The sequence below is a fragment of the Heterodontus francisci genome, chromosome 10 (assembly GCF_036365525.1).
Source record: "Heterodontus francisci isolate sHetFra1 chromosome 10, sHetFra1.hap1, whole genome shotgun sequence".
NCBI lineage: Eukaryota > Metazoa > Chordata > Chondrichthyes > Heterodontiformes > Heterodontidae > Heterodontus > Heterodontus francisci.
In genome coordinates this window covers 86,569,356-86,584,113 of record NC_090380.1, presented here as the reverse complement: position 1 = coordinate 86,584,113, position 14,758 = coordinate 86,569,356, and the positions used below count along the sequence as shown (strand labels likewise).

The following is a 14,758-nucleotide window of genomic DNA, read 5'->3' as shown; positions in this document are numbered from 1 at the left end:
ATTGGGGACTAATGCCTCTCCAGATCCTCCTTCCGCTTCACTTCCCTCTGACCCCACCCCTTCTGATCTGACCCCTTGCCGTGTATTCACTATACCCTCTGACCTCCCCCTCTCTGATGCTGAGCGTTCTGTACTCAGCAAAGGTCTCAGTTTTATCCCCTTATGCCCCCACCTCAATGAATTTCGCGCTCGGCATGACGTTGAGCTCTTCTTCCGTCGCCTCCGCCTCCGGGCTCACTTGTTCGACCAGGAGTCCTCCCCCCGACCAGCAGACCCATTCACCCGCCTCCAGCATTCTCCCTCTACCTGGACCCCACCCCCTGGCCTCTTACCCGCTCTTGATCTCTTCATTGAAAACTGTCGGCGAGACATTGGTCGTCTCAATTTCTCTGCCCTCCTCACTCACTCTAACCTGTCCCCCTCTGAACTTGAGGCACTCCGTTCTCTCTGGTCTAACCCCGACATGGTCATCAAACCTGCAGACAAGGGTGGTGCTGTTGTTGTATGGCGTACCGACCTCTACCTTGCAGAAGCTCAATGCCAACTCACAGACACCCCTTCCTACCTCCCTCTGGACCATGACCCCACCACCGAACATCAAGCCACCGTCCAAAGGACTGTCACTGACCTCATCTCCTCTGGAGATCTTCCCTCTACAGCTTCCAACCTCATAGTCCCACAACCCCGGACAGCCCGCTTCTACCTCCTTCCCAAAATCCACAAACGGGACTGTCCCGGCAGACCCATTGTGTCAGCCTGCTCCTGCCCCACTGAACTTATTTCTTCCTATCTAGACTCTATCTTTTCTCCGCTGGTCCAGTCTCTTCCCACCTACATCCGTGACTCTTCTGACGCCCTACGTCATTTTGACAATTTCCAGTTTCCTGGTCCCAACCGCCTCCTCTTCACTATGGACGTCCAATCGCTCTACACCTCCATCCCCCACCAGGATGGTTTGAGGGCTCTCCGCTTCTTCCTGGAACAGAGGCCCAACCAGTCCCCATTCACCAACACCCTCCTCTGCCTGGCTGAACTTGTTCTCACATTGAACAACTTCTCCTTCAACTCCATGCACTTCCTTCAAGTAAAAGGTGTCGCTATGGGTACCCGCATGGGTCCTAGTTATGCCTGTCTTTTTGTGGGATATGTCGAGCATTCTTTGTTCCAGTCCTACTCAGGCCCCCTCCCCCAACTCTTTTTCCGGTACATTGATGACCGTATCGGTGCCGTTTCCTGCTCCCGCCCCGAACTAGAAAACTTTATCAACTTTGCTTCCAATTTCCACCCTTCTCTCACCTTTACATGGTCCATCTCTGACACTTCCCTTCCCTTCCTCGACTTCTCTGTCTCCATCTCTGGGGATAGGTTGTCTACCAATATCCATTATAAGCCCACTGACTCCCACAGCTACCTCGACTACACTTCTTCACACCCTACCTCCTGTAAGGACTCCATTCCATTCTCCCAGTTTCTCCGTCTCCGACGCATCTGCTCTGATGATGCTACCTTCCATGACGGTGCTTCTGATATGACCTCCTTTTTCCTCAACCGAGGATTTCCCCCCACTGTGGTTGACAGGGCCCTCAACCGTGTCCGACCCATTCCCCGCACCTCTACCCTCACCCCTTCTCCTCCCTCCCAGAACCGTGACAGGGTTCCCCTTGTCCTCACTTTTCATCCCACCAGCCTCCATATCCAAAGGATCATCCTCCGCAATTTTCGCCACCTCCAGCGTGATGCCACTGCCAGTCGCATCTTCCCCTCCCTTCCCCTGTCAGCATTCCGAAGGGATCGTTCCCTCCGCGACACCCTGGTCCACTCCTCCATTACCCCCACCACCTCATCCCCGTCCCAGGGCACCTTCCCCTGCAATCGCAGGAGGTGTAATACCTGCCCATTTACCTCCTCTCTCCTCACTATCCCAGGCCCCAAACACTCCTTTCAGGTGAAGCAGCGATTTACTGGTACTTCTTTCAATGTAGTATGCTGTATTTGCTGCTCACAGTGTGGTCTCCTCTACATTGGGGAGACCAAGCGCAGACTGGGTGACCGCTTTGCGGAACATCTCCGCTCAGTCCGCAAGCAGGACCCTGAGCTTCCGGTTGCTTGCCACTTCAACACTCCCCCCTGCTCTCATGCTCACATCTCTGTCCTGGGATTGCTGCAGTGTTCCAGTGAACATCAACGCAAGCTCGAGGAACAGCATCTCATCTACCGATTAGGCACACTACAGCCTGCCAGACTGAACATTGAGTTCAATAATTTCAGAGCATGACAGCCCCCCCATTTTACTTTCGTTTTTAGTTATTTTTTCTTCCTTTTTTTACATTCCTTTTTACATTTTTTACAATCTTTTTTTGCATTTATTTCATTTCATCTTAGTTTGTTCAGATGGTTACCCACTGTTTTTTTCAGGTTGTTTTTCTTCAGGTTTGCACTTGCTGCTGTTCAATATTCAGTGTATTCACACCTAATCTGTACTAATGCTTTGTCTTTCAACACACCATTAACATATTGTTTGCCTTTGCTCCGTGACCTTTTGGTCAGCTATGTGGCCTGGTCCAATCTGCACCTTCTCCTTTGTTATCTCTTGCCCCACCCCCACCTCACTCGTTTATAATCTGTGACTTTTCTAATATTTGTCAGTTCCGAAGAAGGGTCACTGACCCGAAACGTTAACTCTGCTTCTCTTTCCACAGATGCTGCCAGATCTGCTGAGTGATTCCAGCATTTCTTGTTTTTGTTTCAGATTTCCAGCATCCGCAGTATTTTGCTTTTATTATATTGGGGAGTCAGCTCCTGGCTCCCGGATTCAGAACATCTCTCTTTTGTCTGATCCCATCTCTTTCTCTCCAGCTTCGGAATCCAATGAAGACACACGAACTCCAAGAGAGAAAAGTCTCCTACAGTGAACAAGGTTTAGGAAGAATACTGGGCCCCAATGAAAAGCAACATCAGCCTACAAAAGGACTCTACAATGAGCTCGAAGAACGGTAACAAATTCTTCAGAAATTGCCTCAAACCTCTCCACTTTGTTTTTCTTCTGTTCTTTTTTGTCCCTATTTGCATGTGTGTATCGCGTATGCATGCTAGCGTGGGCACATCATGTATCTGTAGACGTTAACTGAATTAGAGTTTAAGTTTTAATAAATGGTGGACAGGCTTTGGGAGTCAGGTGGTGAGTTACTTGGTGCAAAATTCCCAGCTGTAATGAAGTCTGGAGATGAGTTGTCTTCGTGGAACCCAAATTAAGCAGGTTATTGGTGAGTAAGTGTCACTTCATAGCACTATCAACGCCACCTTCCATCACTTTGCTGCTGAGAGTAGACTGATGGACCTAGACTTGGGCGGTAATTGGTCAGATTGGATTTTTTCTGTTTATTGTGGGCAGGACGTATGTGGGCAATTTTCCACAATGTTGGCTAGATGCCAGTGTTGTAACTGTACTGTAACAGATTGGCAAGAAGTATGGCTAATTCTGGAGCACAAGTCTTCAGCACTACAGCCGGGTTGTTGTCAGGATCCATAGCCTTTGCTGTATCTAATATACTCAGCGGTTTCTTGATGTCACGTGGCGTGAATTGAATTGGCTGAAGACTGGCATCTGTGATCATAGGGACTTCAGCAGGAGGCTGAGATGGATCATCCACTTGGTTGCAAATGTTTCAGCCTTGTTCTTTGCATTGATGTGCTGGGCTCCCCCATCTTTGAGGATGGGGATGTTCGTGGAACCTCCTCCTCCTGTTAGTTGTTTAATTGTCCACTACCATTCATGACTGGATGTGGTCAGACTGCAGAGCTTTGATCTGATCTATGGTTGTGAGATCATTTATCTCTGTCCATAGAATGCTTCTTCCACTGTTTAGCATGCATGTAGTCCTGTGTTGTAGTTTCACCAGATTGGCATCTAAGATACTGGATATGCTGATCCATGAGGTTACAGACTGTGGTGGAATGCAATTCTGCTTCCGATGGCCCACATAGCCTCATCGATGCCCAGTTTTGAGCTGTTCGATCTGTTCTGAATGTTTAGCACTGTGGTAGTGCTACATAACACAATGGACGGTGTCCTCAGTTTGAAGACAAGACTTTGCTCCAAAAGAACTGTGCAATGGCCACTCCTATCTCTACTGACATGGCAGATGTATCTGTGACAGGTAGATTGGTGAGACCGAGGTCAAGTAGGTTTTTTTCCTCTTGTTGGTTCTCTTCCCACATGCCACAGGCTCAGGCTGGGAGTTATGTCCTTCAGGACTTGACCAGCCCAGGCAGTTGTAGCGCTACCAAGCCACTCTTGGCAACGGGCATTGACGTTCCCCATCCAGAGTACATTCTCTGCTCTTATTATCTAAAGTGCTTCTTCCAACTGATGTTCAACATGATTCATCATTTAAGGTAGAACAATAGGTGTAATCAGCAGGAGGTTTCCTTGCCCATGTTTGACCTGATGCCATGAGAATTCATGGAGTCCAGAGTCAATGATGAGGACACCGAGGGCCACTCCCTCCCGATGGTTTACCACTGTGCCATCACCTCTGGTGGTTCTGACCTGCTGGTGGGACAAGCAATACCCAGGGATGATGATGGAGGAATCTGGGGCATTGGTTAAGGATATGCCTCTGTAACTAAGACTGCCTCAGGCTGTTGCTTGACTTGTATGTCATCTCTGGTTATATTATTGACATTGACATGAAAGTACTGCTTTAACACAGGCCCAGAATTTTCTGGAGCCAAATTAGTTGTTTTGTTTCACTTAACAATTGTTAATGATGTGGCAATGTCAATGGGACGTCTGGGACCTGGTGAATGGCAGTCCAGTAGCCTACCTCTTCAACTGGTGAAGTTTGGATATCTGATTATTTAAACAAAATATATTGAAGTATTGCTGAATTACAGGCAGGAAAATGTGATGCTCTAAGTTTTTTTGCATGTGGAAGATGACACATGAACAAATAATATAAGACAGCCTTGTGCCCAAGGTTCAGATTGCATTTGAATTCATCTAGAGGGTGAAGCAGAGTTAATGTTTCAGTTCTGTGACCTTTCATCAGAACTGGCAAAGGTTAGAAGAGAGTTAGGTTTTAAGCAAGTGAAGGGGGAGGGGGTGGGGGTTGGTGCAGGTGGGGGAGAGAACAAAGGGGAAGGTGTTTGATAAGGCAGAGGGCAGGAGAGATTAAATAACAAAGCTGTCCTGGGACAAAGGCAAAGAGTGTGTTAATGCTTTTGGTGAAAGACAAAGCATTAGTCCAGAGAGAGTGTTAATAGTGGAATAATGAACAGCTCTGACTACGGGAAAATCAGGCACATGATTAAAAAATAAAATATGAAAAAAAGGCCAGTCATGCTCTGAAGTTATTGAACTCAATGTGCAGTCTGTAAGGCTGTAGAGTGCCGAATCGAAAGATCAGGTGCTGCTCTTCGAGCTTGCTTTGATGTTGGAGACAGAGAAACTGGGAGAATGGAATGGAGTACTTACAGGAGGCAGGGTGTGAAGAACAAAGAACAGTACAGCACAGGAACAGGCCATTTGGCCCTCCAAGCCTGCGCCGATCTTGATGCCTGCCTAAACTAACACCTTCTGCACTTCCGGGGCCCATATCCCTCTATTCCCTTCCTATTCATATATTTGTCAAGATGTCTCTTAAACGTCGCTATCGTATCTGCTTCCACCACCTCCCCTGGCAGCAAGTTCCAGGCACTCACCACCCTCTGTGGAAAAAACTTGCCTCGCACATCCCCTCTAAACTTTGCCCCTCGCACCTTAAACCTATGTCCCCTAGTAACTGACTCTTCCACTCTGGGAAAAAGCTTCTGACTATCCACTCTGTCCATGCCGCTCATAACCTTGTAAACCTCTAACATGTCGCCCCTCACTCCTCCGTCGTTCCAGTGAAAACAATCCGAGTTTTTCCAACCTCTCCTCATAGCTAATGCCCTCCAGACCAGGCAACATCCTGGTAAACCTCCTCTGTACCCTCTCCAAAGCCTCCACGTCCTTTTGGTAGTGTGGCGACCAGAATTGCACGCAATATTCTAAGTGTGGCCTAACTAAGGTTCTGTACAGCTGCAACATGACTTGCCAATTTTTATACTCTATGCCCCGACCGATGAAGGCAAGCACGCCATATGCCTTCTTGACTACCTTATCCACCTGTGTTGCCACTTTCAGTGACCTGTGGACTTGTACGCCCAGATCTCTCTGCCTGTCAATACTCCTAAGGGTTCTGCCATTTACTGTATACCTCCCACCTGTATTAGACCTTCCAAAATGCATTACCTCACATTTGTCCGGATTAAACTCCATCTGTCATTTCTCCGCCCAAGTCTCCAACCGATCTATATCCTGCTGTATCCTCTGACAATCCTCATCATTATCCGCAACTCCACCAACCTTTGTGTCGTCCGCAAACTTACTAATCAGACCAGCTACATTTTCCTCCAAATCATTTAGTCGCGGTAGCTGTGGGAGCCGGTGGGCTTATAAAGGATATTAGTGGACAGCCTATCCCCAGAGATGGAGACAGAGAAGTTGAGAAAAGGAAGAGAAGTGTCAGAGATGGACCATGTAAAGGTGAGAGAAGGGTGGAAATTGGAAGCAAAGATGGTAACGTTTTCCAGTTCGGGGCGGGAGCAGGAAACGGCACTGATACAGTCATCAATGTACTGGAAAAAGGGTTGGGGGAGGGGGCCTGAGTAGGACTGGAACAAGGAATGTTCGATATATGCCACAAAAAGACAAGCATAACTACGACCCATGTGGGTATCCATAGCAACACCTTTTACTTGACGGAAGTGAGTGGAGTTGAAGGAGAAGTTGTTCAATGTGAGAACAAGTTCAGCCAGGCGGAGGAGGGTGGTGGTGGGTGGGGACTGGTTAGGTCACTATTCAAGGAAGAAGCGGAGAGCCCTCAAACTGTCCTGCTGGGGGATGGAGGTGTAGAGAAATTGGACGACCATAGTGAAGAGGGTTAGGGCCAGGAAACTGGAAATTGTCAAAATGACGTAGGGTGTCAGAAGAGTCATGGATGTAAGTAATCTCTCCTGCCTCTGCCTTATCAAACACCTTCCCCTTTGTTCTCTCCCTCACCCTTCACTTGCTTTAAACCTAATTCTTTTCTAACATTTGACAGTCCTCATGACGGTTCACACAGTTGAAACGTTAACTCTGCTTCACTCTCCACAGATGCTGCCAGACCTGCTGAGTATTTCCAGCACTTTTTGTTTTTATTTCAGATTTCCAGCATTTGCAGTATTTTGTTTTTATTCCAATCTGTGTTCTTTGTTTCCTTTAAGTTCTATTATTTAGTTGTATTCCCTCATGCATCTTCTTTTCTCTGTGAAGGATTTATTTTCCTTTATAATTTCCCCAGTTCAAAATGCATTCTGGTCACATGTTTTATTTGATATGTGCAGAGCAGTTATCATTAATTGTTATCTGGTTTCTTAGTGGAAGGCCATTGGAAACATAAATTACCTCATTAACATTGTCCCTATGCTATGAAATTGTCCAACAATGTGTGTCAATTCGCAACTCACGGTGTATCTCTTCCTCGGCACCAAGTGCTGTGTTTTGAATGCATTAATAGCAGTGAATACCATGAAATTGCTGTTAATGTGGATTAATTGAGGCAAACCAGAATGGATTTGTTAAAGGCAAACCATGTTTAACTAATGTGATTGAGTTTTTTGATGAGGTAACAGAGAGGGTTGATGAGGGTAATGTGTTTGATGTGGTGTACATAGACTTCCAAAAGGCACTTGATAAAGTGCCACTTAACAGGTTTGTCAGCAAGTTAAAGCCCATGCAATAAAAGGGACAGTGGCAGCATGGAAACAGAATAGTGGTGATCTGGAGGAAGGTAGACAGTGGGGTCCCCCCAGTGGCCGTACTTTTCTTGTTTATATATTAATGACGTAGACTTGGGTGTGCAGGGCATAAATTAAAATTTTTTAGATGACACAAAGCTTGGACGTATTGTGAACTGTGAGGAGGATAGTTATAGACTTCAAAGAGGACAGACAACCTGGTGGAATGGGCGTACACGTGGCAGATGAAAATTAATGCAGAAAAGTGTGAAATGATACATTTTGGTTGAAAGAACAAGGATAGGCAATATAAAATAAAGGATGCAATTCTAAAAGCGGTGCAGGAGCATAGGGACCTAGGGGTATATGTGCACAAATCATTGAAGATTGCAGCGCAGGTTGAGAAAGTGATTAATAAGCCTTCAGGATCCTAGGCTTTATAAATAGAGGCACAGAGTACAAAAGCAAGGAAGTTATGGTGAACCTTTATAAAACACTAGTTTGGCTTCAACTGGAGTATTGTGTCCAATTCCGGGCACTACACCTTTAGGAAGGATGTGAAGGCTTTAGAGAGGGTGCAGAAAAAATTTCCGGTGATGAGCGACTTCAGTTACGTGGTTAGACTGGTGAAGCTGGGGCTGTTCTCCTTGGAGAAGAGAAGATTGAGAAAAGATTTGATAGATGTGTTCAAAATCATGAGCAGTCTGGACAGATTAGATAGGGAGAAACTCTTCCTGTTGACGGAAGTGTCAAGAAGTAGAGGATATCGATTTAAGGTGAATTGCAAAAGAATCGAAGGCGGCATGAGGAAATTGTTTTTACACAGTGAGTGCTTAGGATCTGGAATGCACAGTCTTACCATGTAACTGAAATCGCTCATCCTGGAAATCTTTTCTGCACCCTCTCTAAAGCCTTCACATCCTTCCTAAAGAGTAGTGCCCAGAATTGGACACAATACTCCAGTTGGAGGCAGATTCAGTCGAGACTTTCAAAAGAGAATTGGATAATTATCTGAAGAGAAAAAAAAAAATTGCAGGGCTACGGGGAAAAGGCTGGAGAGTAGGACTAGCTGAGTTGCTCTTGTGGAGAGGCAGCATGGATACGAATGGCTGAATGGCCTCCTTTTGTGCTGTAGCCATTCTATGATTCTTATTTTTTCAGCACTTTCTGGAATCAAAAAATGTGCAAATAACAATACAAAAAGGAATCAAATTTTTACCATGGTTGCTGGGATTCTAATTCTACTCTGCTGCCCTCTTCTGGATGCACTTCCACTTTGAATGTGTTGGGAGAATTCCAATAATACCAGGCGAATTGCAGAGCAGCACAAATCATCCAACAATTTGTGGCAATTCGCAAGTCACAGTGTATCTCTTCCTCGGCAAAACTGCTGTGTTTTGTGCACACTCATAATAGCGAGGGTCATGAACTCACGTTTTTAAGCACATTCTGGGAAACATATGTGAAAATAACAAATTATAAAGGAGTTAAAACTTGACAATTGTTGCTGTGATTCTAATTCTACCCTCCGCTGCCCTCTTCTGGATTCTAAAATATTTTCACCATAAACATATTGGGGGAATCGAAAGATGGTCGAAACGAGGAATTAAGAGTGCGAAAAGGGGTCATGAAATATCTTTAGCAAACAGGGTTAAAGAAAATCCCAAAGCCTTTTATTCATATATAAGGAGAAAGAGGGTAACTAGAGAAAGGATTTGCCCACTCAAGGACAAAGGAGGAATGTTATGCTTGGAGTCAGAGAAAATGGGTGAGATTCTAAACGAGTACTTTGCATCGGTATTCACCGAGGACAGGGACATGACGGATGTTGAGGTTAGGAACAGATGTTTGATTACTCTAGGTCAAGTTGGCATAAGGAGGGAGGAAGTGTTGGGTATTCTAAAGGGCATTAAGGTGGACAAGTCCCCAGGTCCGGATGGGATCTATCCCAGGTTACTGAGGGAAGCGAGAGAGGAAATAGCTGGGGCCTTAACAGATATCTTTGCAGCATCCTTAAACACGGGTGAGGTCCCGGAGGACTGGAGAATTGCTAATGTTGTCCCCTTGTTTAAGAAGGGTAGCAGGGATAATCCAGGTAATTATAGACCGGTGAGCCTGACGTCAGTGGTAGGGAGGCTGCTGGAGAAGATACTGAGGGATAGGATCTATTCCCATTTGGAAGAAAATGGGTTTATCAGTGATAGGCAACATGGTTTTGTGCAGGGAAGGTCATGTCTTACCAACTTAATAGAATTCTTTGAGGAAGTGACAAAGTTGATTGATGAGGGAAGGGCTGTAGATGTCATATACATGGACTTCAGTAAGGCGTTTGATAAGGTTCCCCATGGCAGGCTGATGGAGAAAGTGAAGGCACATGGGGTCCAAGGTGTACTAGCTAGATGGATAAAGAACTGGCTGGGCAACAGGAGACAGAGAGTAGCAGTAGAAGGGAGTTTCTCAAAATGGAGACGTGTGACCAGTGGTGTTCCACAGGGATCCGTGCTGGGACCACTGTTGTTTGTGATATACATTAATGCCTGTGCTGGGACGAGGGAGCAGTACCCCAGGACATGCGCGATGCCAACATCATCACCCTCTATAAAAACAAAGGTGACCGCGGTGACTGCAACAACTACCGTGAAATCTCCCTGCTCAGCATAGTGGGGAAAGTCTTTGCTCGAGTCGCTCTGAACAGGCTCCAGAAGCTGGCCGAGCGCGTCTACCCTGAGGCACAGTGTGGCTTTCGTGCAGAGAGATCGACCATTGACATGCTGTTCTCCCTTCGTCACATACAGGAGAAATGCCGTGAACAACAGATGCCCCTCTACATTGCTTTCATTGATCTCACCAAAGCCTTTGACCTCGTCAGCAGACGTGGTCTCTTCAGACTACTAGAAAAGATTGGATGTCCACCAAAGCTACTAAGTATCATCACCTCATTCCATGACAATATGAAAGGCACAATTCAACATGGTGGCTCCTCATCAGAGCCCTTTCCTATCCTGAGTGGTGTGAAACAGGGCTGTGTTCTCGCACCCACACTTTTTGTGATTTTCTTCTCCCTGCTGCTTTCACATGCGTTCAAATCCTCTGAAGAAGGAATTTTCCTCCTCACAAGATCAGGGGGCAGGTTGTTCAACCTTGCCCGTCTAAGAGCGAAGTCCAAAGTACGGAAAGTCCTCATCAGAGAACTCCTCTTTGCTGACGATGCTGCTTTAACATCTCACACTGAAGAGTGCCTGCAGAGTCTCATCGACAGGTTTGCGTCTGCCTGCAATGAATTTGGCCTAACCATCAGCCTCAAGAAAACGAACATCATGGGGCAGGACGTCAGAAATGCTCCATCCATCAATATTGACGACCACGCTCTGGAAGTGGTTCAAGAGTTCACCTACCTAGGCTCAACTATCACCAGTAACCTGTCTCTAGATGCAGAAATCAACAAGCGCATGGGTAAGGCTTCCACTGCTATGTCCAGACTGGCCAAGAGAGTGTGGGAAAATGGCGCACTGACACGGAACACAAAAGTCCGAGTGTATCAGGCCTGTGTCCTCAGTACCTTGCTCTACGGCAGCGAGGCCTGGACAACGTATGCCAGCCAAGAGCGACGTCTCAATTCATTCCATCTTCGCTGCCTTCGGAGAATACTTGGCATCAGGTGGCAGGACTATATCTCCAACACAGAAGTCCTTGAAGCGGCCAACACCCCCAGCTTATACACACTACTGAGTCAGCGGCGCTTGAGATGGCTTGGCCATGTGAGCCGCATGGAAGATGGCAGGATCCCCAAAGACACATTGTACAGCGAGCTCGCCACTGGTATCAGACCCACCGGCCGTCCATGTCTCCGCTATAAAGACGTCTGCAAACGCGACATGAAATCGTGTGACATTGATCACAAGTCGTGGGAGTCAGTTGCCAGCATTCGCCAGAGCTGGCGGGCAGCCATAAAGACAGGGCTAAATTGTGGCGAGTCGAAGAGACTTAGTAGTTGGCAGGAAAAAAGACAGAGGCGCAAGGGGAGAGCCAACTGTGCAACAGCCCCGACAAACAAATTTCTCTGCAGCACCTGTGGAAGAGCCTGTCACTCCAGAATTGGCCTTTATAGCCACTCCAGGCGCTGCTTCACAAACTACTGACCACCTCCAGGCGCGTATCCATTGTCTCTCGAGATAAGGATGCCCAAAAGAGAAAGAAAAGAGACATTAATGATTTGGAGGAAAGTATAGGTGGACTGATTAGCAAGTTTGCAGACGACACTAAGATTGGTGGAGTAGCAGATAGTGAAGGGGACTGTCAGAGAATACAGCAGAATATAGATAGATTGGAGAGTTGGGCAGAGAAATGGCAGATGGAGTTCAATCAGGGCAAATGCGAGGTGATGCATTTTGGAAGATCCAATTCAAGAGTGAACTATACAGTAAATGGAAAAGTCCTGGGGAAAATTGATGTCCAGAGAGATTTGGGTGTTCAGGTCCACTGTTCCCTGAAGGTGGCAACGCAGGTAAATAGAGTGGTCAAGAAGGCATATGGCATGCTTTCCTTCATCGGACGGGGTATTGAGTACAAGAGTTGGCAGGTCATGTTACAGTTGTATAGGACTTTGGTTCGGCCACATTTGGAATACTGCGTGCAGTTCTGGTCGCCACATTACCAAAAGGATGTGGATGCTTTGGAGAGGGTGCAGAGGAGGTTCACCAGGATGTTGCCTGGTATGGAGGGCGCTAGCTATGAAGAGAGGTTGAGTAGATTAGGATTATTTTCATTAGAAAGACGGAGGTTGAGGGGGGACCTGATTGAGGTGTACAAAATCATGAGAGGTATAGACAGGGTGGATACCAAGAGGCTTTTTCCCAGAGTGGGGGATTCAATTACTAGAGGACACGAGTTCAAAGTGAGAGGGGAAAAGTTTAGGGGGGATATGCGTGGAAAGTTCTTTACGCAGAGGGTGGTGGGTGCCTGGAACGCGTTGCCAGCGGAGGTGGTAGATGCGGGCACGATGGCGTCTTTTAAGATGTATCTAGACAGATACATGAATGGGGAGGAAGAAAAGAGATACAGACCCTTAGAAAATAGGCGACATGTTTAGATAGAGGATCTGGATCGGCGCAGGCTTGGAGGGCCGAAGGGCCTGTTCCTGTGCTGTAATTTTCTTTGTTCTTTGTTCTCTTTATGGTCCATTTAAAATTTGTTCTACAGGTACACACTTCCGAGTGGATGTGGTCTATTGTATGCTTGTTTGGTATGCTGCCACCTTAATTAGTCTAGCTGAGAGAGATACTTCAATCTAGGGTAGTTAGAACATTAATATTTATTATGTTAGAACGATATACATCTTCACACGAGTCTGTGTGACTCCACCAAAGCCACACTGCATATAGCTTCAAGTCTCTCTCACATCTAATCTCTTCCATCATCATGGTAGGAGGTATTCTTTACCCTCTCTCAAGGTTAACCCTTTCAGACCCTTATACTACAGTGCACGATCCGGTAGCAAAATTGGTTGTGTAGTTCCCATATTCTTGGTGCTATGGGCTCCGCTTTGAGTCCAATATGGCATCCACATCACGTGTGCACCAGATGACATTTTGGTAAGGGCATTAGTCTGGATGCAGGAAGCCTGAGCCAGACATATACACAGTAGGCAGATCCTGGCATCAGTCAGCATATCTGCTTATTTGATGCCAGCAGTGCCATTTTCAACTCGAATGCTTCAGTTATTTCCCTCTTATAACCTTGCACAGCTGAACATGCAAGAACATACTTTCATATTATTTATTTACTGATACAGCACTGAAACAGGCCCTTCGGCCCACCGAGTCTGTGCCAACCAAGAACCACCCATTTATACTAACCCTACAGTAATCCCTTATTCTCCATCACCTACCTACACTAGGAGCAATTTACAATGGCCAATTTACCTATCACCTGCAAGTCTTTGGCAGTGGGAGGAAACCGCAGCACCCGGCGAAAACCCACGCAGTCACAGGGAGAACTTGCAAACTCCACACAGGCAGTACCCAGAATTGAACCCGGGTCCCTGGAGCTGTGAGGCTGCGGTGCTAACCACTGTGCCACTGTGCCACCCTGATTGATTTTTACTGGCTGTTGCTGAGTTAGTAGAAGAGTTTATTGGTTTGTACTGCTATTTAAAAGTCCTGAAGTCTACGAGGGGAGGTGTGGCACATAGTGAAGGCCTTGGTTCCAAGTTCAAGGGTTTTGCTCAGACCATTTGCTTCCAGAAACTACTGGATGCAGCATTTATTGCCCATCCCTAATTGCCCTTGAGAAGGTGGTGGTGAGCCACCTTCTTGAACCGCTGCAGTCCATCTGGTCTAGGTACACTCACTGTGGTGTTAGGGATTTTGACCCAGCGACAGTGAAGAAACGGAATTATAGTTCCAAGTTAGAATGGTGTGTGGCTTGGAGGGGAACTTGCAGGTAGTGTTGTTCCCATGCATCGGCTGCTCTTGTCCTTCTAGGTGGTAGTGGTCGCGTGTTTGGAAGGTACTGTCGAAGGAGCCTTGGTGAGTTGTTGCCGTGCATCTTGTAGATGGTACACACTGCTGCCACTGTGCATCAGTGGTGGAGGGAGTGAATGTTGAAGGTGGTGGATGGGGTGCCGATTAAATGGGCTGCTTTGTCCTGGATGGTGTCGAGCTTCTTGAGTGTTGTTGGAGATGCACTCATAAAGGCAATGGAGACTATTCCATCACACTCCTGACTTGTGCTTTGTAGATGGTGGACAAGCTTTGGGCAGTCAGGAGGTGGGTTACTTGCAGCAGAATTCCCAGCCTCTGACCTGCTCTTGTAACCACAGTATTTATATGGCTGGTCCAATTAAGTTTCTGATCAACGGTAACTCCCACGATGTTGGTGGGAGAGTCAGTGATGGTAATGCCATTGAGTGTCAAGAGAAAATGGTTAGACTCTCTCTCGTTGGAGATAGTCA

At 46.7% G+C, this 14,758-nt stretch overlaps 1 protein-coding gene across 1 annotated transcript in view; it reads left to right on the top strand.

The window, feature by feature from the left end:
* The window catches only part of LOC137374595 (uncharacterized), a 108,886-nt gene that overhangs the window by 81,460 nt on the left and 12,668 nt on the right, over positions 1 to 14,758 (top strand). The window contains exon 4 of the mRNA XM_068040933.1: positions 2,857 to 2,993. Coding sequence (XP_067897034.1) covers positions 2,857 to 2,993 — 137 coding nt within the window. The remainder of the gene's footprint in view (positions 1 to 2,856; positions 2,994 to 14,758) is intronic.